At 39.1% G+C, this 24,563-nt stretch overlaps 2 protein-coding genes across 14 annotated transcripts in view; one reads left to right on the top strand and one right to left on the bottom strand.

Moving 5' to 3' along the window:
• The window catches only part of LOC107269926, a 43,308-nt gene extending 41,074 nt beyond the window's left edge, over window positions 1-2,234 (top strand). For all 6 annotated transcript variants that reach the window (XM_015744373.2, XM_015744374.2, XM_015744371.2 and 3 more), the window contains one exon: window positions 87-2,234. In XM_015744373.2, the coding sequence (XP_015599859.1) occupies window positions 87-905 (819 nt within the window). In that variant the 3' untranslated portion in view covers window positions 906-2,234. The remainder of the gene's footprint in view (window positions 1-86) is intronic.
• Window positions 2,235-4,054: 1,820 nt separating this feature from the next.
• Window positions 4,055-23,955, bottom strand: LOC107269907 (dynein heavy chain, cytoplasmic). Of its 8 annotated transcripts, none has more exons than XM_015744327.2 (22): window positions 23,606-23,955; window positions 21,438-23,050; window positions 21,199-21,334; window positions 20,758-21,131; window positions 20,441-20,476; window positions 19,909-19,980; window positions 16,481-19,831; window positions 16,006-16,400; window positions 15,589-15,899; window positions 15,413-15,501; window positions 15,137-15,166; window positions 13,876-15,022; window positions 13,301-13,796; window positions 12,552-13,167; window positions 11,685-12,479; window positions 11,383-11,584; window positions 10,750-10,945; window positions 8,680-8,797; window positions 8,234-8,605; window positions 5,368-8,130; window positions 5,090-5,287; window positions 4,055-5,014 (listed from the first exon to the last, which is right to left on the bottom strand). In XM_015744327.2, the coding sequence occupies exons 1-22, from the start codon at window positions 23,847-23,849 to the stop codon at window positions 4,580-4,582; spliced, it is 13,989 nt and encodes a 4,662-aa protein (XP_015599813.1). In that variant the 5' UTR covers window positions 23,850-23,955; the 3' UTR covers window positions 4,055-4,579. The 8 variants fall into 8 exon arrangements, with proteins under 8 accessions (XP_015599813.1, XP_015599811.1, XP_015599815.1 ...); XM_015744325.2 differs by lacking the exon at window positions 10,750-10,945 and adding an exon at window positions 10,104-10,302; XM_015744329.2 differs by lacking the exon at window positions 15,137-15,166.
• Window positions 23,956-24,563: the final 608 nt, after the last annotated feature.

Genomic DNA, 24,563 nt, shown 5'->3' with positions numbered 1-24,563 from the left:
ATATTCTCGCGAAAAATTCACAACAAGCGCGTCCTACTTTGTGAAAACTCTTTCCATAAATTCTAACAATCTTCTCTTTACTTCAGAGAATTCAGCTGCTCTATAGACCATCACTGGAGCCTGAGGATCCTAGAGATGCCCAAACGCAAATTGGGAACGATACATCAACGAGTATCCATGGTAACGGAATCTTGTCATCAACAACAGACATTCCTTTCGAAGATCCTCCACCGAAGTACACACCACCTCCAAGTTACACCACAGCCACTGGTGCGAGGATAGCAAAAATGTTACGTCAAAGTTTCCGCAGAAGTGTGCGAAGAATAGCAAATGTTCTTGGGGAAGGTAGTGGACCAAGACCAAGACCATCATTGCAGCCACCTCCTCCTGATTATGCCACCGTCTTGGTTGAGATGAATCAAAGCGTATCGTCACGAGATATTTCAGTTCACGTGTCGGAACCCATACCGGACGTAACGGACACCAGAAGAGGAAGGATCAACGAGATGGATAGACATAGGCCAAACACTATCGACAGGACAACAAGAATCAGCACAATAGATAGAAGCGCTGTAGAGCGAACTCATTCAACAATGGACAGAAGTCGGAGACCACATAACAATCCTGGTAGTTCAAATTTGACTGCTGCAGATGTGGCGAACTTGTTGCGTAGCAGCATCCGTCGTGGTACAGCGCGAACTCAACAAACTTTACGTAGGAGCTTTGCTAACGAGGAATCGACAGGTGCAGCTTCCGTTGAAAATCTGGTCGAAGCAGCCGCTCCGATTGGACAGGATTCTTTGGTCTATCCGAAGGATGTATCTCTAGTCTCTGAACAAGATGATGATAATGACGATGATAAAAAGACTGCAGATGAAATAGAGTGCTCCGTTTCTGTGATATAGACTGGCCCTTTGACGTGCAATGTGATTCTAATTCAATAGCTCTTTGACTATGTGCACGATTACGATATCGCTCTATACTTCAAAATACAACGTATCTGTTGTAACTTCCAGGTTGATTCCTCGTAGTATAGACAATTTTCGGTTATTGCGAGGATTTTCTGTTGGTTTCAATTTCGTAGTTTACTGTGCGAGTTCGTGAACCCCGTGAAAAATATTTAGTACTTGCAATTAGGTGAATATAACTTTATATTGACGATCAAGAAATTCCTGCATTTATGTAATATCAATGTAATTAGGGTTGTTTTGTGTTTCGAGCGAATCGTGGCTGCAGTTCAGCTGTCAGTGATATGTGAATGAATCATTGTGAAAAAATTATTATGTTAACGGTGCGTTAGACTTATCCTAAAAATATTATTCAATCGGCGTCTTTCCGATGACATATTAACTGACCTGTCAATGACGTGATCTTCAAATGAACATTTCTTTGTGCATTACATTTCTGCAGTAAATGACTTAAATCTATGTGACATGGATGTGTCATTATTTATGTGTCATTAATTACCATCGTTAATTCGAATGTTTATCTGCGTTGATGTTATGGAGTAATCAAATGATTATCTTTTGTAAGTTACTTTTTTTTCTCGACGTTAGTGCGTTTAATATTTATATTGTCGTTTACGTAGTTTGATCGTAACTTTGAAAGATGCATTGAGTCAGAAACATATTGCGTATTTGAATCTGGACGTTCGTTTTGAAAATTTCAAACAGATTTATAAATGTGTTCAAAGGCATTTAGTTGTATTAATCAAGTGTGCTTGAAGCGATTTCGAGAATATTGAGATTGCGCAAACTACACTTCGTTGTAATATACTTACACGCTTCTTCGTTTATGGAAGATTTGTTATGTAAATACATTTCGTATTTTTATCCTTTACTTAACGGAACTCCTATTTCCTAAGTATTTTATTCGTAGATTATAACTGTTTGATTCTGCGAGTGATTAGTCCGTCCAGTGTGTCAGTGTCTATATCAAGATAATTTTTTAATGTTTTAATTTTCGCAATAGAAAGTCGCAATGCACAGTTTGCATTTTTGCAATAAATTGATGACCTCATCGTCCGACATTAATTACAAATGCTCTATGTATTATTGAGTGCATCTTTTTGGCATGCCTAATGTCGCAATAAGATAATTGAAAATCACATCACCATGTACATTAATCAATGTTCTCATTTAATGTGTATAATCTAAAAAGCTTTTCCTATGCTAAGTGTAACTGCTATACCTGATATTATGGACCACAATAAAATTTTTATGTTCTTTTGTAAACCCTTGTGTTATAATTTCGTAATCATTTATAATCGAGCTGTAGGTTGAACTTAATTGATACAAATATGTACCAGAAATGGGTAGAGAGATGCACAACGCTACGGTTTTAGGCGATACCAAAAACATGGCGCTAAATCGTAGCGGCGAGTCCGGGAATAGAATTTTGTGATCATCGCCTCCGTCGATAATGCATATCCCGTCGTAGCCGAGCTGAACGTGATCACGAACGGGTAGCCTGGCGGGCAAAGGTTCTCCACAACTTACAACTGATTCACAGAGCAACCCTTAGAAAGAGGCCGCTTATGAGATATTGCCTAAATCTTTTTTTTTTGTAATCTTAAATTCAAATGTACAGTGTAAGCTCGATAAGATTTACTAAGTCCCAGAGCAACCCTTAGAAAGAGGCCGCTTATCAGATATTGCCTAAATCTTTTTTTTTTGTAATCTTAAATTCAAATGTACAGTGCAAGCTCGATAAGATTTACTAAGCCAAAAGCCAGCACCTTATGCCTGCCTGTGTTAAGGAGTGCAGCGATGCGGTACTAGCTTCCATCATTATTTAACAATAGTTCCAAGCGGAACTATGGTCCCAACATTGAGTACTAGAGAGAATTATTCCGGAACTGTTTGAAACACAACCTGAAAACAACACTGAAAGCCAGCTCCTTATGCATACCTGCACTGAAGCATATGGTGCGACTAGTATCCTTAATAGGTATTTTAACGATGTTACGTAGCAGAACTGTTGTTAACACTAATCGTACCATCGACGGGTCATTTGACCCTTTTAAAGCCAAAAATACGTTTATAAAAAATTGTCGGTATGTTTAGTGTTAAAACCTATCTGGAACTATAGAACTCCTCGAGAGCTATTGAAAAAGCCTATTGTTGAATCATATTCAAGAGATTTTAAAAAAGTGCAGTGACACCCCTGGAGCTGACACCCATGTAGCACCTCAATTTTTGGAAAATTCCTATTTTAACGATGTTACGTAGCCGAACTATTGTTAAAATCTATCAGGAACTATAGAAATTTTAGTTAAGTGCGTAGCATGTACAGCGCTCAGACAACAATTTCTGAAGTTCTTCAAGAAAGTATCGTTTGTACCTCTTTCCAATCATTCCCTTTCGAAAGAGTATAGTCTCTAGTATATCTCCACTGCGTTCCATCGTTTGTACCTTCATAGTTTTCTTTTAAATTCAATATTAGTGCGCAGCAGGTACAGGGTCGAGACACCATTTTTGTGAGTTTTTCAAAACATTTATAGGTAGTATAGTTATAGGTAGTAGAAAAAGTGTAATAATCCGTATGCGTGCGAGAGAGACGCAATTAGAGCCCTGCTATGCTAATGAAACGTACGCGTTAGGAGCATTACAGGGTGCGTCAACGATATCCTGAAATGCGAACAATTGTCGTGCACCGATCAGCCTGCATCGTCACTCCAGAGCATCGTTGACGAACCCTGTACGAGTTGTAATTGACAAACCTGTCGTAAGAGGGCATCACTTTTGTCAAGGAGTACTCGAGCGGGGGGGGGTACCCAGTGCTATGCAAAGAATGTATTATTGGTGCAGAGGTCAGTCTTTCGAGAGCCGATCTCTTGGAAACCGCGTTTTGCCCGGACTCGCCGCTACGATTTAGCGCCATGTTTTTGGTATCGCCTAAAACCGTAGCGTTGTGCATCTCCCTACTGATCTCTGCTCTCATCTCTGCCGTTGGTTCCCAGAGCAACCCTCTGGTTAAAACTTAAACCGCCAGCTGACGTAAAGTATCATCTACCAACGTCGATTACAATAAAAGAATAGCAATATATAAACGCTTTCTATTGGACACTGTTATTTCATTTATTTAGATGCCGTTGAGTAACATTACAAATACTATCATGCAGTGTTTCAGTTTACTTTCGAAAGGTTTCGATGTAATCTTATTTCATAGAGTAAATATTAAAAGCAGAACATTAGAAAAAGAATTAAATATCATGTATATCACAAGCTATCGGTCGCAGCCATTGTTTTTAAATATATACTGCGTTTGCATTTTAATTCCGCTACAAAGTATAAACAGAGATCTTTTAAATGTACATTACTTTAGCACATGCGCTCTTCAGCTTGAAATTCATGCAGTACAAACTGTAGGACGATAAATATTTTGTTACAACATTTCACGATAACTATTAGAATGTTCATTTGTAAGTTTACCAAGGGAAGTAAATCTGATTGGAACATAATCAACTGAATGCATATTCGGTATTGGTATTCATTGCACGGGTTGCACAAAATTCCATCGTTATTGATGGATCTGAATATATTAAGATTTATCGAATTTCTTCTCCATAAAAGTCATTCTAATTTAAGGCAGTGGATGTCAAAACAGCGACACCCCTCTCATAAAAGCTATGTTGCTCTTGGCCTGAAGCGATGTTCAAATCTACAGTAAATAGAAGTTCTGTTCGTGTGCTGTTTAGATAAACAGGTAAAGACAATTTTCCTTTCCTAACTTCTTCGCTAGCAGAGCGAGTCCATCTCAGCATTGTTACTGGTAAATCAGTCATAATAGTTGATGTAAGGTATAACTGATTATCTTTGCACTGGGCTCCCTGCAGTTTCAATCCGGTGACTGCAAAGGAACAATCATCTGTAGCGATGTTATCGCCGTCCCCAATAGTTACATCAAGCTGGAGCTCTTCCAGGGACCAACTGTTGGCCTGAGCAATACACTGTCTCGTTGCAGTAATATAAGCCTCTGGATTTAATAATCCACCGAGCCAAACTGGGAAACTCTGAAATACAATCAAATTGAAGTATAAAATGTTGTTAGGTTTGAAAAATTATTATTTAAATGTTGATATGCATACCTTGATTTCTTTCGCTCCTCCCTGAGATACGAGTCTGGACACCTCTTGTAATTGGGTGACTCTGTGGCTGAAGTCAGTGATCCATTGTATTACGGTACATCCTCTAGGTACCGTGTACCTTCTCCATCCACCAGGTAAAATACCCTTTACCAATTCAGACAGCATTGTTCTATGATAATTTGTTTGTTTCTTCTCACCCTGTTGAAAGAAAATAAATAGATATATGTAACAATACTAGTCAGTTATAGCTACTCTTTAACTTTTTACAATAAACTTACTTTACAAATTAGTACGACATCCTCCAAGTCATGAATAACATCTTGAAGTAGTCTAGCTCCACTATTAACTTCTCTTTCGAAGTACCTGTACAACGGATCTTTAATATTTTCCACAGTTCTCTTGAGAGTAGGCAGATTTTTCGGCAACAACTGTAGCCACGTAGATGCAGAATTATGCAAGGTTCTCATCCATGATGGGCGTCCATCAGCTTCAGCTTCACGTGGAGTATCTAGGGACTCTTCGTTAGAATATGCTAGCTCATCCTCATCCTCCAGTTGCTGCATTTTTAGAAGTTTTGATACCAAATCTGTTCCTCTAGTGGTAAGCAGGACCTTTTCTGCGTTATTAGGTAATCCTAACCAGGACGGTGTTTGTCTATCTGACAAGGATTCAATCCACTTCAGGAAGTGATCCCGTCTGTTACCATCGGGCATAGTTATGTGACGTTGATTTCCTTGAGCACCGTCAACATTGGCAACCAGAGCAAAATCAGCTTCGAAGGATCTAGGCGTGAATAATTTACGCAAGAAAGAAGCTAATAAACGTTGATCGTAATCATTGTCAATTTTGCCACCATAGATACATTGAGACAGAAGTGTCACCAAAGCATCCCATGGTACTTTCTCTGGTGGAAGATTTGTTCTACCCATTGCTGTTGCTTCTATCCAGGTGTCAAGGGTGTCGCAGGCGACCCTCAGATCACTTTCATTGAACTCATAGTGTTTGGCCCATCCTAAAGGAGCATAACGAAGACGTTCCTGAACGATGGCGTGGAACCATGCCAACAGGAAGTACAGGCGAGCACGTTCATTAGGTGCTTTCATCATACGTGAAGCAGGTACAGTGCTGAAGGTACGCAGCAAATTTGCCCTGATACCTGGAGGTGGTTCGAATACGAATATTCTACCAGCTCTGAGTAGATTAACTGGTACTTTAGGATTAATTTCCATGGTGAGGAAGAGTCTGAAGTTTGCATGCGGCTGGATACTGTGTAACTTCTTCTCAAGTTGTACCAACCACTGAGGTGCAAGATGTACATTTTTCAAGAGTACCCATCTTCCAGCTTTAACGGCCATGTTAATGGCTCTGTCAGCTTGATTGAAACCTTCTGCGGAACCGATAGCGATACTAGCAATTTGTTTTCCTAGCTCTGCCGCCAGGTCGTCAACTCTGCTGGAAGCGTCGAAACCAGGTACAGAGCACAGAAGGGCTGGCACAGTAGCTTTTAGTTGATTTTCCACGACGGAAGCAAAGTCCAGTTCGACCTCAGCTGCAGCCATGAAAGACTCACCAAGAGCTGAAGTCACTACTAACGAAGCTGCAGCAATTACACGATCTGGCCTGAATGCTTGAATTATTAGTAGCTGATGCATAGTCGTTCCTATAGGACTCAATGGTTTCTCTTCTTCCCAAAGTTTAGGTACGCAGGTTTCCGGCGTTGGGGATTGTAACCAGGTGCTGAAGTCAGAATTATCTTGAATCTTTTCAGCGAGTTTCTTAAAAGCTGGAACCCTTAGGCTCAAACGTATCATTGCTTCTTGTTGTTCAGAGCTAAGACTTGGCATTGGTGGCGCGCGAATATTGAGCACGCCCTCTTTGCCACGTAGGAAGAACGTGAATTCGCTATCGTAGGTCGACTCCGTAACAACTCCTTTTAGATGAATGCGACAAAGCAGTAAGGCAAACGTAAGTCTGTCTGTATGCAACATTCCACGAGCAACACGTTCGTAACAGACAGAGAATAAGTCGCTTGTAATTAAAGACAATCTCTGTGTGTAATCAGATATTCCGGACAATTTGGGGTTCTGTGAGAGAACGGTGGTAAATATGTCTAGGAACATCTTTAAAGAGTACTGATACAAGAAATGCACTTGGTTCAGACTATCCATGGTGAAGTACATATTCGAGCATGCTTGGGATAGCGGCATGTACTGTTGCGAGACAGTTTCAATTTCACCTATAACCTTGTCAGTTTCTTCCACCTTCTTGCTGATATCAGCAGCCTCCTGTTTCAGCGTTTCCAGGGTAGTGATGACGGAGTCATCGTCAAGGATCTTTCCTTTGGCATCATTCAATGCTTGCAGTAAAGATTTCTCAAGCTGTCGCAATCTCAAATGGAATTCTCCTTGAAGTTTCAGTAGATCTGATCTCTTTTCATCTATATCAGGACGTTCTGCTTTGAGAACCTGGTTGAGACATTGACTCTGCAAGGAGCTCCTGGTGACGGTGAAGTTAACAAATGTTACACGAGAACATATGTCTGGTGGAAATTCAACCGTGGGATCTCTTGTGGACAAGAATATCACGAATGATGGCGAAAGATCGATATCTTGATCTCCGAGCGTAATCAATACACGACCACCTGTCCTTCTCAATTCTCTATTCAGGACAGGATTTAGAATTGGATCATAATTTTCTACATCCTGGACCAACAATGGATTACCAAACCGAAGAGCACTCTCGAGATTCTTCCTAAATGAATCATCCAAGAAACTAGTCTTAGTAATTTTTCTATCCTTGAACTCATTCATTATGAATTCCGTAGCTTGTCCTGATGGATCAATGATCAATGGATATCTGTTGAAACGTTTCAACATTATAGCATTTTCTGTGCATAGATCATCTGTTGGCAAAGCATTAGCTTGCCATCTCAAACGCTCATCAGGATTTGACAAATATTCCGTTCTTGCGATATCAGCACGGAATTGCAGGTTTGCGTGTTGCAAATGTTGACACCAAGTGGAGAATAGATTTTGACGATACTGTAAACATAATACAGAATTATATTATAGCAATCGCTTAACGAAAATACTTATTCAATTAATTGGATATTACACGAATTGCACCATTTAAAAATTTACTTACATGTTGATCAAAGTAACCAGCATATGCAAGGAATGCAGAGGACAGAAGAACATCACCAATAATCGTAGACATTTGACTTCTAAATGTTTCGCTTGTAGCTTCCCATCTTTCTCTCTCGATGACTAATGATTTCAAGAGAGCAATGGATCTGTCTACTTTGCCTTGAACATTTTCCAGGTCAGCCTTGATAGCTTGAGCTTGAGAGATCAGCTGTGCGTACTCCTCTTTGTAGGAGGCAATGCTTTGTTCTAACTGAGCAATTAGATTTTTCACTTCTTCGCCTTTCAACTGATTGGTCTCAGCTTGCTGCTCCAGTGAGTGAAGTTCATCACGCAGTGGCTCCACACGCTTCAACATGTCTGCATATTCAATCTGCGCAAAAGATGACCATATTAGTATAGATGTTACTATATGCTGATTATATTAATATCATTAATGTTAATTACCTGAGCAATCGCCCACTTGACCATAGGACCACAAGCCATACTCGCACGGTTGACTTTTTCGAAGTTGTAGTCAGGGTTGCTCAAGTAACGACTCTTCATCTTTTCGCGTACCTCATCACTACAAAATTATTAAATTAGACAGAATTCTACTGCATAAAATGGAAGGTTTCATGGTTTTTGCTTTCCTCAATTTTAATAACTCAAACGTCTTGTGTTGGAAATAGCACATAATAAAACAATATTATAGACTCTAATTGATTCACTGAATCAAATCGTTTACGAATCAATAACTTTTTAACGTAAATTTTGGTGCCTCGTAGAAGCGAAGTGTGTGTCATTTTTATGTCAAAGGGATTGACGCAAGGAGAATATAAACCAAGAAACCACCTAACATTTTATAAGGCTGTACATATTAATATACTAATGCTTTAGCTTTTGGGCAGTTAAAGCCCATTTAGTAATTTGAATTAGCATGAATCTTTAGTGACAGTTGACGTGACTCGATGGACCATTTAGAACAATTTTGATGCACAATTTGTGTGGTTAGTGACAACTTTATCAATCTTTGTTAACATGCGGTATAAAAAAAACAGTTTCTTTTTTTATCGTCGCTTGTATGACTTGGTTAATATATTGCCTATTTCCAAAGCTGTTCCAATACTGCTTGCCAAATAAAACGCAAGCTTTTGGTAGAAGTAGGGGTGGGATGTATGGCAACTAACATAGCGTATTACGATATACCATTACACAAGATAAAACAATTCTATCGGTAATGATCAGATAGATAATTGCCTTCCATTCACTATAATCAATTCCCTACTTGTTATGAAATACATAACGATCAAATGAAATGCGTCATTTTTCCAAAGCGAATACCAACTTAACCAGCCCAATTACCTTACGTGTGCTGATATATGAATGTTTGCTGATGATTATTTCGTGAAAAGCGATAGGAGCTATCTGATCACAAGAATCTTGGGGCGAAGGACTTTATCAAACTGTCGGATATAAGGCAACACTGCAACGCAGGAGCTTCAAGATGGGACTTTTTTTTTTATCTGAGACCAGTAGACACCGATAAAATGAACTTTGCTGACTTTAATGAGTTAGTAATCATGAGAGGCGTGAATGATTTTATGCAATTTAGAAAGGTGAACCAATTGGGCATAGAGACGATGACTTAATGAAAAAAAATAGAACAATGATTTCAAAAAATATTTTTCAAAGAAAGGGATTCGAGAAAAACATTTGAAAGAATATTGGTGTAAGAATTTGCATTCTTAATCAATAAACGATATTTATTAAATTATGGCTTTTCACTGATCTTCTTAAAAAGGAGTATTCTCATTCGTGTCGGCTGGTCCATGTCAGATTCATAGCCTAATTGTTTTTGACGAGGAAAGAAACAGTGAAAGCATGCTTACGTAATGTCCTCAGTACTGAAATTCGAGACAATGGTATTGATAAAATTGTCTCTCATGATGACCGCGCGGATAGATTTCCAGTCACTGGCATTTTCGCCGAGCAACAGGCAGATAGACTCCAGCGCAACCTTGACGATCGCTGGTGGGTTCGCCATGGAGCGAACCTCAACCAAATGCTGTTTCTTTATTGATTTCACCGCTATACGAAAAATTAAATGATTTCATATAGTACAAAGAAGAAAATGGACAGGCATTAGAGGCATGTTATGATAAAGTTATAAGAAAAAAGCGCGGCGACAGGCTGCAAGGTGAATTTCGGCGGACCTATAAAGTTAGAAATCAGGGCAAGAAAACACAAGTAATATGTCTATGTACAAGTCGCGAATCATCGACACGAATGCAGTAGATTAATAAAACCGTAAAACAATAGCTATTTTTAGTCATACATAATCGTAAAAATATATTTGAATGAAAGCTAATAATAATGTTCAATACTGTACTCGTGTCGATACTTGTGTGTGAGAATGATATTAACAACCGACAAACATTATAGAAACAGGACATATAACAAGCGGATATTAGATGTTGTTTAATAGACTCCCAGGCGAGCGTTGAACATTCAGCAGGCCCCTAGTGGTTCTCTTACGTGATGTCCTCTGTGTTGAAATTGACGATAGTCGGAATAAAGCTGTCCTTCATAATAACGGCACGAATCTGTTTCCAGTCGCTGGCATTTTCCTCGAGCAAGAGGCAAATCGATTCTAGTGCCAGCTTTACAACTGCCGGCGGATTCGCCATCGATCGGATCTCAACAAGATGCTGCCGCTTAATCCCCTTCACAGCTACACTCATTGCAAAATCATAAGCGTAATGCATGGCGCAATTGCGTGCTTTCTTTATAAGATTCTATCGACAGGAATCGAACGCCTAAGTTCGATGGTAAAGGAAATTTATGTGCGAAAAAAAAAGCTTAAAAATTGTAGTTTTGATAATAAAAGAAAAAGCTAAATGCTTCACACAAAACTGTTTTAGATAAAAATAACTATGTAACTGCAACAGATTAATTTTTCAATATTGATGGGGAACCAAAGTAAAGTTTTCATTTTATTGTTACGAGACAAATAAAAAAAAACGTGGAAAAATGAAATTCATTCTTAACGATGTTTGTGACAGTGTCGAATTCAAGTAATATAGGTAATAAATAGATTGGCGTAAAGATTGATTTTTGAGAAGTATGGGATACTTAATACACAGCAGGATAAGAAAAGATGGTACTCACCATTTTGAGCGTCAATGACAGCTGGTTCGACTTGAGCAAGATCAGCCATTACGTCTTCTCGCTTTTGATCAATGGCCACAGTTTGGATAGCTAGCTGCTGTTGGATCTCTTGACTTTGTACTTTCTTCTTTTCCGCTTCCTGTTGATCTTTCACCATCTGTCTCAATTTAGCATTGGCAGCTTCGTTCTTGGCTTGCAATTCCTAGTACAAGAATACACCATTAAAACTTCTTTCGTTAATCAGTCTACTGACGAACAGTTCATCATAAAAGATACGCGAAACTCTGCTTTTCTGGACTAACCTGTGATTTAACAGCCAAGCTCTTTTGCATTTCCTCAACTTGTTCCACGGTTTCAGCAATTTTGCTTAAACCAACATTCAAATGTAACTGCTGTTCCTCCAAGTCACTTCTCTTCTCTTGATACAACTTGACGAAGTGGTTAATGAAGTCTAGATAATGTCGAGGGGTGATCGCCATTGTTCTCGAACCTCTCTTTGCCAGTCTTGCGTTAGCTTTGTGCAGGGTCTGATGTACATAGACGCAAGCATTGATGACTGCATCTCTATGTGTGGGTTGCGCAGGTATTAATGAGCAGACAGATGGGAAGAAGTCTGGACATTTCCATGAAGGCCTTTCCAGATCAACGCGATTTGTGAATTCTTTTCCAACTTGGAACAATGCGTTATCGGACCAATCGCCAAACCAATTAAGCACGCATCTGTTGAACAACGCCGGTGAGGTTGCAGCACGATCCTTAAGGCCGTCTGTGCTTGGATTCATTGTGAAAACAACGTGCAAGTTCTTCATGACTTGACCCGTGAACCACTTGTAAAGTTCTTCGTTGGAATCGAGCATCAGACCTTCTCGTTGAGCTCCTTCTTTGCACTGAGTCATAAGAGTAGTGTATTCATCGCCCTCGAACAAACCAGGAACTTCTCCGTTAGCCAGGAGAGTATTCATTCGTTCCAGGAAGCCAGAATCAAGTACGTTGGATTCGTCAAGAATAAAAGCTATCTTCTCATCCTTGCAACCAGAACGTCTCAATACTTGTCGCAAATCTTCATCGAAATCTTCTCCAGAGTATTTATTATGCACCTGTTAAACAATTACCGTTAGAAAGCTCTTATGTTCAATGCAATCATTTAATTAAGTTCAATCAGACTGTACCTTTATTTGAAAGATGGATAATCCGTTCATCCACGCAACAAACCTCGACAGAGTTGTCTTACCAGCACCTGAGACACCAATCAACAGCAAATGTCCCTGAGGCTGTCGGAAAATTCTGTCAATTCGCAGAACATGTTCGAGAACTTCATCGAAGAGAACCAGAGGTACATCCAACTCTTCCTCGTAGAAGACCTTCAATCTAGCCCTTACGTAGTCCCTCAACTCTTGTCTGTTAACTGGCACATAATCTTTAGATAACCAGTTACTGTAGAGAATCGGTCTGGACAGTGCTTTTTCTTTATCAACGCCCATAAAGTGTTTCAGTGCCACGATATCAATATTCTTATTAGTCCAACCACGTTCTGAATCTTCTACCAATCGGTCTTGGAACAAACGAAGTGCCTCATGTGCCCAGAGACGTACAAGTCCCTCAACTGATAAACTATCAAGAGGTCTAATTGCTTCACAGATTCCACGGACCCATCGTGTCATTTCACGAGGCGAATAAACGTAATGTGGCTGCATGTCTTGGGTAAACCGTTCTTGGGAGGCTAGGTAGAATTCCACCATTGCATTTGTTAAAGGTTCCGCATAGCCCCTCAGGGAAGGAGTTAACCTGTAATTGTTAGAATAAAAAATCAATAATATTAACATGAATCAAAGTATTCAACTGCAATTCAGTGAAAATACCAATCGATTAAATTACATATATTGTTACACTAAAAGAAGCATGACGTAGTATTACGGACCTGAGCATGGCACGTGTGAATGTTCCATAAATCTGCTTGAGAGATGTTTCTCCAGGATAGTCAACATAGATGACTGGTACATGGCGTAAGAATCTATGGCTAAGTGGTTTTCTACCAGGATCAGTAGGTGGATTACAAGCTCCGACGAACTGAATCCTCTCCAATGAGACCCAAGCTTGATCACTAGTGCGGTAGAATCCTCTGTGTTCTACTAATTGTCTTAAAAATGAGATTACACGTTGAGTGCCATAATTATCCATATCCGGTAAATTGATTTCGTCACAGAACAAAACGAGCCACTTTCCAAGCTGCACAGGTGATAGTACAACACCATTTGGTGTTTTGCGGTACTCGCAGTAATGGTCGAATGTCTTTAATAACAGTTCTGGAGTTGTGGCAGATGAAAAATTCAAGCCAACAACTTCCATATCCGGTAAAGCTCTCAACGCAGAGAAAAGAGTCATGGTTTTACCAGAACCAGGTGGACCACACAGTACTGTTGAAAATGATGTCAATGTAACAAAGGAAAAGTAATCGAATATCTAGAAAAATTATATTTAATTTCTCAAACTTACCCAACGGTTTGTGCTCAGCTAGCCACGTGTAAAGCAGAATCTCATGTCTGACAGTGTCCAACGTGGGTACAACGATATCTGGACTAGCCACTTTATGAGTTTCTACCTCAATCTGAGGTACCTTGTTACTCCACGGTAGCCACTCTCCGTGAATATTTACTTCGAAGTCTATGATGGGTATATTACTCTGAGCTGGTAAGGGTACTGTAGTTATAGATCTTATAAAGTCACCCAAGTCAGATCTAACCTTCAGCTTCGCATCACCAGCGAAACTCCACAGTAACGCGTAAACCAGACATTTTGGCATGTAACGTTCTAACTGCTCACTTGGCAGCGGGAAATCCATATGCGTATGATTATATTGTAAAACATTGCGCACAGATTGGTTCAGCATGGAGAACAGGGAGCTGAGTGCACGCAACCGCGTGAAGTCCATTATATGTTCTTGTTTCATGGCGTACTCCAGACACCTCACTACTAAACCATCAGGTGCAAAGTAACTTTGCAAAATACTAGCAACTTCACGCTGTACAGATAAAGCAGGTGAAATAGTGTCTTCTTTATCTGCCGTCTTCTTGCCAAGATTATCCTCTTCGCCATCTTCCAGTGGAATATTTTTCAAGCGCAACATGTAATTCTCGAAGATCATTTCCGTTGAAAGAACATCCTCTGAGAACCAGACCATGCCGCAACGAGAGACAGTAGCTAATGTTGCATACTTCAGATCTTGTACTTCAAACATCACTCTAACATTTGGTGGTAAGCTAAGACGCTCGCCATTTGGCAAAGTTAGAAGTTTATTATCGTCAAGGACTGAGTTGAGATTCTCAACCCATTCTGGATCAACATCTCCGTCGAAAATGATCCACTGTCGCTTATTTATCTCCCCTCTGACGTTATCTATGATCTTTCTAAGAATATGAGTGAATAGACCATCAGTCCATTCTCTGGTGTTGGGATCCAATACACCATAAAGTGTTTCCTTGCTGATAGCCTTGGGATCAATGACATGGGCTACACCTTCCACGCCTTCGAATCTTTCCAGTGCCTTTAGAAGCACCTTCCATGCAGTCGTTTTTCCAGAACCACTTGGACCAACCATCATCAAGCCATGATTGAGATTGCAGATTTGGTATAGTTGAAGTACCTATATAGAAAACTATTGTTAGAGATCGACGATTGGGAAGCATAGAGATCAGATGATAGACATGCATTGACACGCGTGGAACAATGACAACATCTATATACAGTTCGGTCTCACCTTCGCAACCCAGGTCTCACCGACCGTTTCCTGAGTGGGCACAATATAAAAATGTTAATGATTAGGCTATCATGAGAAGTTACTGTAGTACCAGATTAGCAACATCGTATTTTTGTTTTTGGTTTAATTCTACATTTTATAAATATTCAGTAACAGTCATGCATCGTGTTATTAGTTTTGTCATTATGGTTAATGAGATGATAATGTTATGATGATAAAAATATATACAATAGAAAACACAACGAAGACATAAAATTGTAATTGAATAAATATTACCTTTTCTTGCCAGGCTCCACCTTGTTCATCGCCTTCTCCACATACAAGATATTCTTCAGCGCAGACCTTTCGAATTTGATCTTTCAAACCTATCAAGTAAATATTGATGAGAAATGCTTATTCAGATTTCTAAAGCACATTTAAGATGGTTTATTTATTAAAAAATGTAATATTACCCTTCATTTCAGCACGAGTATAGTTTACGTTCGGGAATACATCGTTCAGGAGACTGAAGAGTAGAGGAATATCTTCCGCGACTAATTTAGGCACCATAGTCTCACAGACTGATTGGATCAAAATTTCTTGTTCCGGTAAGTTCTCAGCGATCGAAGCTTCATCAATGTCAGTTTCTCCACGATTTTGCATACCCTCCTTAATTTTTTGGATTCTATCACGTTTCACATTTCCGGCTGAGATTAGTACGGATTTCAAAGCACGAAGACCAAAGTCGTAATGCGATTGATTTGATAATTGTTCATCGCATAGCCTAGACAAAGATATGATATTAATTATTTACTCTTTGTAGTATCAATAATAATTGCTAATTGTTAAAATCATGTATTTACAATGCATAAATATTTATAAGAACTTACTTGAAGAATGGTACAATTTTGCACGCTAATTTTTCAGCAGATCTGAAGCCTTGACTGAACAGCATCACTTCGGCAATCAACTGTCTATCGGGTGTTGTCATAGCTAGTGATCTGAATAACTTCTTTAAGTTGTCTGGCAAATTAGACCGTCCAGCATAACCAGGATTCATGGTAATGAAGATCGCCATGTCTGTAGAGACTTTAACTTGTTTTCCAACAAGCTCCACACAAAGAGTTCCTTCTTTCTTGCCCTCCATTTGACTCTTGAGAGCTTCCTGAATGGTTTGCACTTGTTGAGAAACAGCTGAAAGCATACGCTCTTCCAAACGATTGAATTCATCGAAACAACCCCAAGCTCCGACTTGGCAGAGACCGACGAATATACGGCCCATAGCCTGAAATAATAACGTAATGATAAGACCAAATCCATATTGACAATTTTATTATCAATATAATGCAAAATGACTATATTTACCTGGAAATCAAACGTTTCATCGCAATTAAATACAAGTACGAATCTTCCAAGTTGGTGTCCAAGAGCTTTAACTGATTCAGTCTTTCCGGTTCCAGCAGGACCGAATGGCGAACCACCGAGTCTAGCTTCTAGAGCTTGTGTCATAGTTAAGTAACATCTGTCTGTTAATGGCGTTTGGACTAGTCTATCCTGTACGCCTAGATATTCAAATCCGTAAAAGAATTTAGCATTTGCCATGTGAATCGTAAGTTGTTGAAGAACTTCGGTTTGTCGTGGATCAAAATAGAATCTCATCTCGCAGAGCCACTCGAAAGCCTTTGGATTTGATACTTTATTAGCAATTAACCTTCTCGTGACGGTACGTTTATGTACAAATTCATTAATGAGATGCTCCAATTTTTTCCTCCTAAGAGCCGGTTGTTCCTGGAGTACAGAATCCGCAAGGACATTCAATGTCACTTCGACTTGGTTTAATACTCTTTCTAGTGGATTCTTGCTGGAATCTGATTGAGCTTCGTGAAGAGCTGCTTCGACGTCTTCAGACCACAAAATTTGTGCAGCCAAGACAATGATCTGGGCTTGATAGTTGTCACACCAAGTCATGAATGCTTGAGAATTAATATTTCCATCCTTGAACTGCTTAATATCATGGACTGCTCTTGCGAGACTAGAAGCTAGGGTGACACGCATTTCCTTTTCCACGAGTGTTAGCCATTCATTGATCTTCGGATGATCTACTGTTGACACTGGAGTTTGGAAAGTGACTTCTTCACCCTCGCGAGATGCTATACCAGTAATAACGGTATTATCCTCGTTAAGTAGAATAGCTGCCACGCCGGCGAACATTTTCTTGAAATGCTTTTGCAATCTTGCGACATTTTTACTGTTACCAATGATCTCGAGTAAATCTTCATCTCCGACGAAATAAAATCGCGGGAAGGATGTTCTTTCCCTTTCCAAATATTCTCCAAGAGCTTTCTGAATCTTTCCAAGAAGATCGGCAAGTCGTTCAAGGGCTCTTTGGACGCCAGGGATATTTAGGACATCCATGACCATTGGAGATTTCGAGACTTTCTTCATCAATCCAAGGAATTCAGAACTGATACTTTGGAAACGTGATGTTTCCACTGGTAGCAGCGTCTTGATGTCGGCACTACCTGAGAAGATACCCTCAAGATATACCCACCGCCGCTGAACGTCGATCCAAACATCGAAGAGTGCATTTATCCTGTTAAGCTTCTCCTCCCAAGTTAGAGCTTCTTCTTCAAACACTTTATAATACGGTGACAATTTCATGGCTGCTACGGAGTTGATGTGTTCTTTAACTTTATTGAATAAATCATCCCATCCTCGAATCAATCTGCACTTGCTCTGGTAGTTTATGAGGTCTAGTTCGTATGTTTGCCAGGACTCTCTCACTTGCTTCAAGAACTCCTCCAAAGCCATTTCACCTTGTGCCACTAGGATTATATCTTTAACGATTCCTTCATTTTTCTGAAGATTTACGTCCCACACTTGGCCGAGCGTTAGTTCACTTAATACCCAATTGACTCTCAGCTGTCTCGTTAGTTGTTTCCAATGTCGCTCTTTCAAAGCATCAGATTTAAGTTCCACGATCAACATGTTAACCTTGGTATAACTTTGCAGCATCTTCTTCACGTACTCGTATGAAGAGTATTGTCTTAATCTTGCAGGAAGTTCCTTCAGCTGAGCCATCATTGTATCCAGCTGTTGACGTAACTTCCTAGGTTGAACCGACAACCATGGTTTTTCTCTAGTCTCATCTATTTGAGCCCAAATTCTTGACAATTCTGACCACACGCCTCTCAAGTCTTGCAATTCCTCAAAGATAACTTGAATTCTATCCTCACTGGTAGACACACCGCCTGGTTCCTGCAATTCCAGAGCTTCCTTCGCTTTAGCGACGTTGTCCCGTTCTTCCTTGAGTCTAGCGAATTTGCTTTCGAACAATTGCAGCTGTTGCAGGGCTTCATCAGGACGCAGATGACCCTCAACAGGTTTTCCTCTTTCCCAGTCATTAAGGAAGTCAGTTGTTCTTGTCTCAACTGCTTTATCTTCAGCAACAATCTTCATCTGTAGAGAAGCTACCTGCGTTTGGATGCTGGTATCTTTACGTTTGATGATCTCGTTGAACGCACCCCACTCACCCTCTATGTTATCAACGTGCAACCACGATGTTGGGAACTGGAATCTTTGACGTTCCAAAATCCTTTGACCTTCCCTGTACACGTCCACTTGCTTCTCCCATGCTTTCATCTTGCGTTTAAGAGATTGCACGTACGTTATGAAGCCGACAGCATCAGAAGTACTTGCAGCTTCGATGGATTGTTGTTCGAGATCACCTCTGGACTTGGACACTTGTGCGTGGAAACTTGCCATTTCATTTCCAAGGAGAGAACCGAATTTGCCCAAGGTCTCCTTGTGCCAAGAATCATACTTTAGGGAGACTTTACTTTGTACTTTAGCAAAATCAATGATAATAGGACCGAACTCTCGTCTTGTATCTGAAGTGTCGAAAGTCGTTCTCGTTTTCTTTATATCATTCAAACACTTCATCCACAGATTGATGTCTTCACCCAACTTTCCATACAGGTTGTCAGGTTGAAGATCCCAAAGTGATTGGTATCTAAGCCATTGATCGACATAATCAGCAACATCCTTCATCTTTGATTCAACGGCTTCGTAAGCTGCTTCCAGCGGTACTTTTCCACCGGGTAATTTTGTCAGCAAGTTTCTATAAGTTCCTGACTCTGGTTTGTCAAGACCTACTTGATACCTGGAACTCTGTAAACGAATCTGAGACGTAACGATCGCTTGCCAAGCGAAAAGTTGTTGCATGATCTGGAATCTCGCGTCCTCAATACTAGGATATAAGTACATTGTCTGATTGGTGATCCTGACTTCATGAATTTGATTCTGTATCTTAGGATCACCGCCAGGCTTGTGAGTTGGTTGCGCAGGTGCATCGGTATCCATGCTCAGGTCAACTTCTTTCTTTTGTCCCATAAGTGCATCGGTCCATGCTTTTACTCCAGCTTCTAATCGTGCTGCCAAATTCTTCTCGACCTCTTCATCAAGTCTAGCTACCCAAATATGTAGATTCGAGTAGTTCTTCAATGACAATTCATCCACAGACTTCTGAATCTTAGATAATATATCAGCAAAAGTATTTGCCGAGTAAGGGCAAGTTTCCAAAGATCGAACATCAACGTCCAGCTGTTCTTCGACGACAAGAAGATCTTCAACTTTTTCTTGGAAAGATACAACAGCATCCGAAAGACGATGGACATACAAATCAAGTTTGTAGCTTTCCCATACCAGGGCAATACCCTAATATAAAAATTAAATGGATATTAAAATTATATGATTTTCCAATTTTTTGCCTGACTAATGTCAATTATCCTCACCTCAGAAATGAGTGATAGAACATCCTTACGCATTCCAGCAACCAAGGGTATGATACTTGCTTTATCTTCAATCTAAAAAATATAAAACCGTAAAATATTTATTTAACTACGAGTTGTCTAGATGATACAGCGAATGATTCCATTAGGATCTCACGACACAAATTACTTGATGTCATTCATTTTTATTCAAACTAACAAAATGCAGAAAAAATAAAGGTTTTGTATGTATATGAAATATGTATCAAGTGGCAATGCTAGAAAAATAGGACAAAATTTCATTGCACATACACATATCAGAGATGGAACATAATATTGGTAAAATATATTACTTCATTAATTTAAAATGCGGTAAGCTATCCTCATTAAGTATCAACTGCTTCAACACTAAACTCATTTATAATTGTTAATCTAATATAAAGGATTGTTCCATCTCGCCAAAGGTTATCGCTACAATAGCTAAGCAGGCAGACATTAATAATGATCACAATTTTAGACAAGATGCATAACTTCTTGAAGCATCGTGTAAGACTACCTTCAGTGCGGGACAGTGGGGACTCCGATTGGTAAGCTAAAAATATTGGACATCTGAGGGATTAGAAATTTCGGAACGGCTAAATCAATATTTTCATCCTGGCACTATCACTTAGGATTTTTTCTGTCTTTTAGTTATATGGAACTTTGACTCAAAAACTATGTTAGTATAACATGAATCCGTACAATACAGAAATATCATATATAGTTCTACAAAATATGTGGCTGTCTAAAACATGATGTCCCCATCCGTTGAACGTAAACTGCCATTTATGAGTAACGCGAATATTTACACGGTTTTATAAGAAACTTTCTTACCTTTTCCAAAGTTCTCTCATACGTCCTGATGCTCTCAATCAAACTGATAGCGAATGGATAAACTTGATTAGCTTGGTGAGCTTTGTTAACAATAGCTATCGGAGCACGATATCCTAGATTCTTCAGATTCCTCACTTCCTTGGCCAGCGTGATAATTTCCGGCAAAAAGTTCACTTTCAACTTGAGAACGTTTCCTCTACCAGAACGTGATCGAACGCTCTCAATTGTGAAAATGCGACCACTAACAGCAGTATTGCGTTGCTGCACTCTGCGCGCCCATTCGTCAAATATTTCTTGAGTAGATAATTTCATCCGGAAACTATCTCCATCGGCTTTTAACTTTTGACCCTCGATATGATTTTCCCAACCCTTACCTAAGGGAATTCATTATTTATGAAATTTCTTATGTGAAATAACATCGAGCATTCCTTTGAAGCTTACCCAAGACATCTTCGACACGTTTTAGATACATCGTCAGCTGATGATCAATTTGTTTAACCCAAATTATCGACCCTGAAACTGGTGGCAGATCTCTTACCATACTCATCCTGCAGCACTTGCTCTGCGCATATTGAACCTAAGAATAAGAATTCATTTTGTTATTTACATTTTCAGTGTGTTTAGTCATTTAATATATAACACATAGCTTATGTTATTTTATATGAATGCAAGATATACACCTTGAATTTTTCATGCAGTGCTTCAATATCATCTTTGACTCTTTGGATCAGTTGAGTTTGATATTCTCGAATGGCACCTCTAATATGTGGTCTCACAAAAAGAGCATTAAAACGTGAAAAAATACGAAACATTTCATTAGCATTCTTTGCGGTACCCAATTGATCTCTCAGATGTGCTGTTATTCTAGCTTCTACACGTTCAATGCGTTCTTCATATCGATGTACCGCAGCCTCCCAGAACTCTAATCCTTCCTTGGTAATATCTAAGCATTCAACTTCCTTGACATTTTCATATGCAAGATTGACCTCACTAATTGCGTTAGCATCAGCAGCGTCCAAAGGAAATTCCAGCTTTCCACTATCATTGTCAGCATTTTCTATGCTTGCGTTGTTATTGTTCTGACGAACAGTAGGTCGCAATACACGAACAATGACAGTTCTTAGTTGTTCATGCTGACGACGGAAACAACGCATATGTTCCATACGAGTTTGAAGTTTCTTGTGAGCTGGAGAAACTCGCCAGACCATCTTTAAGTGTTCATCTCGTTTCTTTTTGACGACGTCCCTCAGTAATCCAATAAGTTTATCATACTCATCATCCCAGGTACTAAACACTTCAAAACATTGTCCCATGACTTTCTCAAATTCATCGAAAGGAATATGCATCAGTCTTCTGGTACCAAGAACTTTGAGCAATTGTTGTCCCAAGTCTCTGGAAATTGCTTCCACCAATCTAAGAACTCGCTGAATGGGATATTTTGTACTTCTGATCTTCCTTAAGTGCATGAAGATTTGTTGCACAGCTGCTCGAATCCGCTCTAGCTCAGTAGCTGACAAAAGGTCGTTGATTGGAAAATCTTTCATCAACGGATTGTAATCATTTACAGTTGCTAAGGCTTGTTTCAAGCCAGTGTCTGTATCAAAACTGACAGTTGCATGGAAACGTTTTCCATGCTTAAGGATATCAAGAGTTAAGGAAATCTCAATGCTTTCACGTTTCTCCTGAATTCGGTGTAAAGCTCTTTCTAAATTCAACCAAAATGAAATTTCTTGAAGTGCTGTACCTGACTCTGGGTCACGATTAAGTTTTGTTACTTTTTGAATCTCTTTGATCCACCTGTTTACACCAGTTTGTAATTGATTCAAAAATGTTGAATCCTCTACTTTGTCCCCAAAATCAGCAACTTTGGGTTTCCTTCCTTCATCTGCACATTGTTTGATCACATGTAAAACAATTGGGTGAACTGGAAGGGAAATCTCTGGGATATCAATATTCTGTTGTAAATGTAACAATCCCATCTCCAATTCAGCAATTTTTTTTTCAACGGACGGTGCCATTTTGTCACCATCTCTATCCGCTCTCCCTGTTTCTTTGACATAGCTCTTAAAGTATGGTGCCATAGTTTTACTAATAGCGTGTAGAGTTTCATATGCTGGTCCATCGGAAATGGTAACAAGTCGTACTTGTGAATGAATGGACTTATCTGCCTCTATTACCGAACCACGTTTTGTCACAATAAGAGAGCCCATTTTAGGACTAGTAAAGTGAATATCATTTGATATATAGTATGTGGAATTTTCTTTCTCTTCATCGCCTTCACCACTATCTTCTTCTGCAACAAAATAAACAACTATGTATAACCATAGGTATTGTAAATTATGATATAGAATCTTGTAAATATTACTGGACTCACATATAAGCAATCAATGACTAATACGAGATGAGTCATAATCAAGGATATTTTACTTATTAGAAAATTGTTATATGATATATACAAATTAATTATCGTCTTTTTATTCATTAAGATATATAAAGGGATGACGCATTAAATTGTTACATGTTCCAATCTCATTTAAAATTCAAATTTTCATATTTTTTGCATGACATCCACCTTTTATCAAGGTCCAATTATAAATTTGTTTTTATACAAAAAAAAAGTTATATAAATGATAAAATGGAATTCGATGTCAGTTCATCTGTAAATGCGTCATGTCAAATAAAACTCTACACAGTGCACAATATTGATTTTTATTCTACGTTCAATTTATAAGTGCATGCGCGACTAAATGTACCGTTGTTCCAGAAGCTATAATGGATGACATATGTATATGGTTACACGATGCGAAGCAACCATTCTTGTCGAATATCAATGAAAAGAGTTCTTTACCTTTGCTGGATGTGCGTTGAATATACAAGGACCAAACTTGTGAATCACTGAGAAATTTTCGAATACACTCCTGATTATTTCTGTCCTCAAGAGCAGTATTAAATGCGGATGGAACCACATCCTCGTCAGGCAAAAGGATCGTAACGGCCTTTCGAAGATAGTTAGCGAATGAGGAATACTCGACAATCGCAATATTTTGTGATTCAGGAGACGGTTCCCCCGATCCGTCTAAAGAATCACCCATCTCGAATCAAAATGTACTTAACAACTTTTTCAACGTTAGACAATTGAGGAGGCGATCGCAAGACTCCCGCACGATGAACTGTCAGCCGACTAGACGAGAGTAGAGAAAGGAACCGGAACGGAAGTTTCAAACTTAACGTAGGTCACTATTTTACCGACCTCAATGGCGCGTATTTCAAACATGGAAAAATTCCATTACAGGGGCAGCAAGTGACATTATTATCTATGATTAAAGAATTGACCCGCTTTCTGAGGCTAGACAGATAAAAAATTTGTCTTTGCCCTAATATTACTTGACGAGTATATCAGACTCGTCCGACAACGAACGCATGGAAAAGTATAGTCTATTTGTCATCTATCAATGATAATTTATCTCGCTTGACTAAATGCAAATGGATGTATAACTTTTGCTTTTAATCACGCAATACATTACCGTAGTTTATCTAGAGATGAAACAATGCGTTAAAAGGCAGCACACGTCGCTATGTATTTTTATAAACTATACATATATCATACAACCTCAAAGGGTATATTTAGCGTACATTAAAATTTTGTTTAAACATCCACTCAAAAATAAATATATACAAATAATAATACACATCCGTAGAATTTATATCATTTGATATCATATCACGCAAAACAGATAACACATGAAACAGTCATATATCCTAAAATACAGTAACTGATTGTAAAAAGAAAACTCGTACAAGAATTA

The sequence above is a fragment of the Cephus cinctus genome, unplaced genomic scaffold (assembly GCF_000341935.2).
Source record: "Cephus cinctus unplaced genomic scaffold, Ccin1 Ccin1_scaffold0690, whole genome shotgun sequence".
Classification (NCBI taxonomy): domain Eukaryota; kingdom Metazoa; phylum Arthropoda; class Insecta; order Hymenoptera; family Cephidae; genus Cephus; species Cephus cinctus.
This window is presented reverse-complemented; position numbering and strand designations above follow the sequence as displayed.

What these genes read in the sequence shown, in the direction of transcription:
- LOC107269907 (XM_015744325.2), bottom strand. Translation starts at nt 23,849, where the DNA reads ATGGGTGATTCTTTAGACGGATCGGGGGAACCGTCTCCTGAATCACAA. An exon ending in ATGAAACGTTTGATTTCCAG is followed by an intron (nt 16,401 to 16,480) that starts GTAAATATAGTC and finishes TTATTATTTCAG; the next exon opens with GCTATGGGCCGTATATTCGT. An exon ending in AGCTGAGCACAAACCGTTGG is followed by an intron (nt 13,797 to 13,875) that starts GTAAGTTTGAGA and finishes CATTTTCAACAG; the next exon opens with TACTGTGTGGTCCACCTGGT.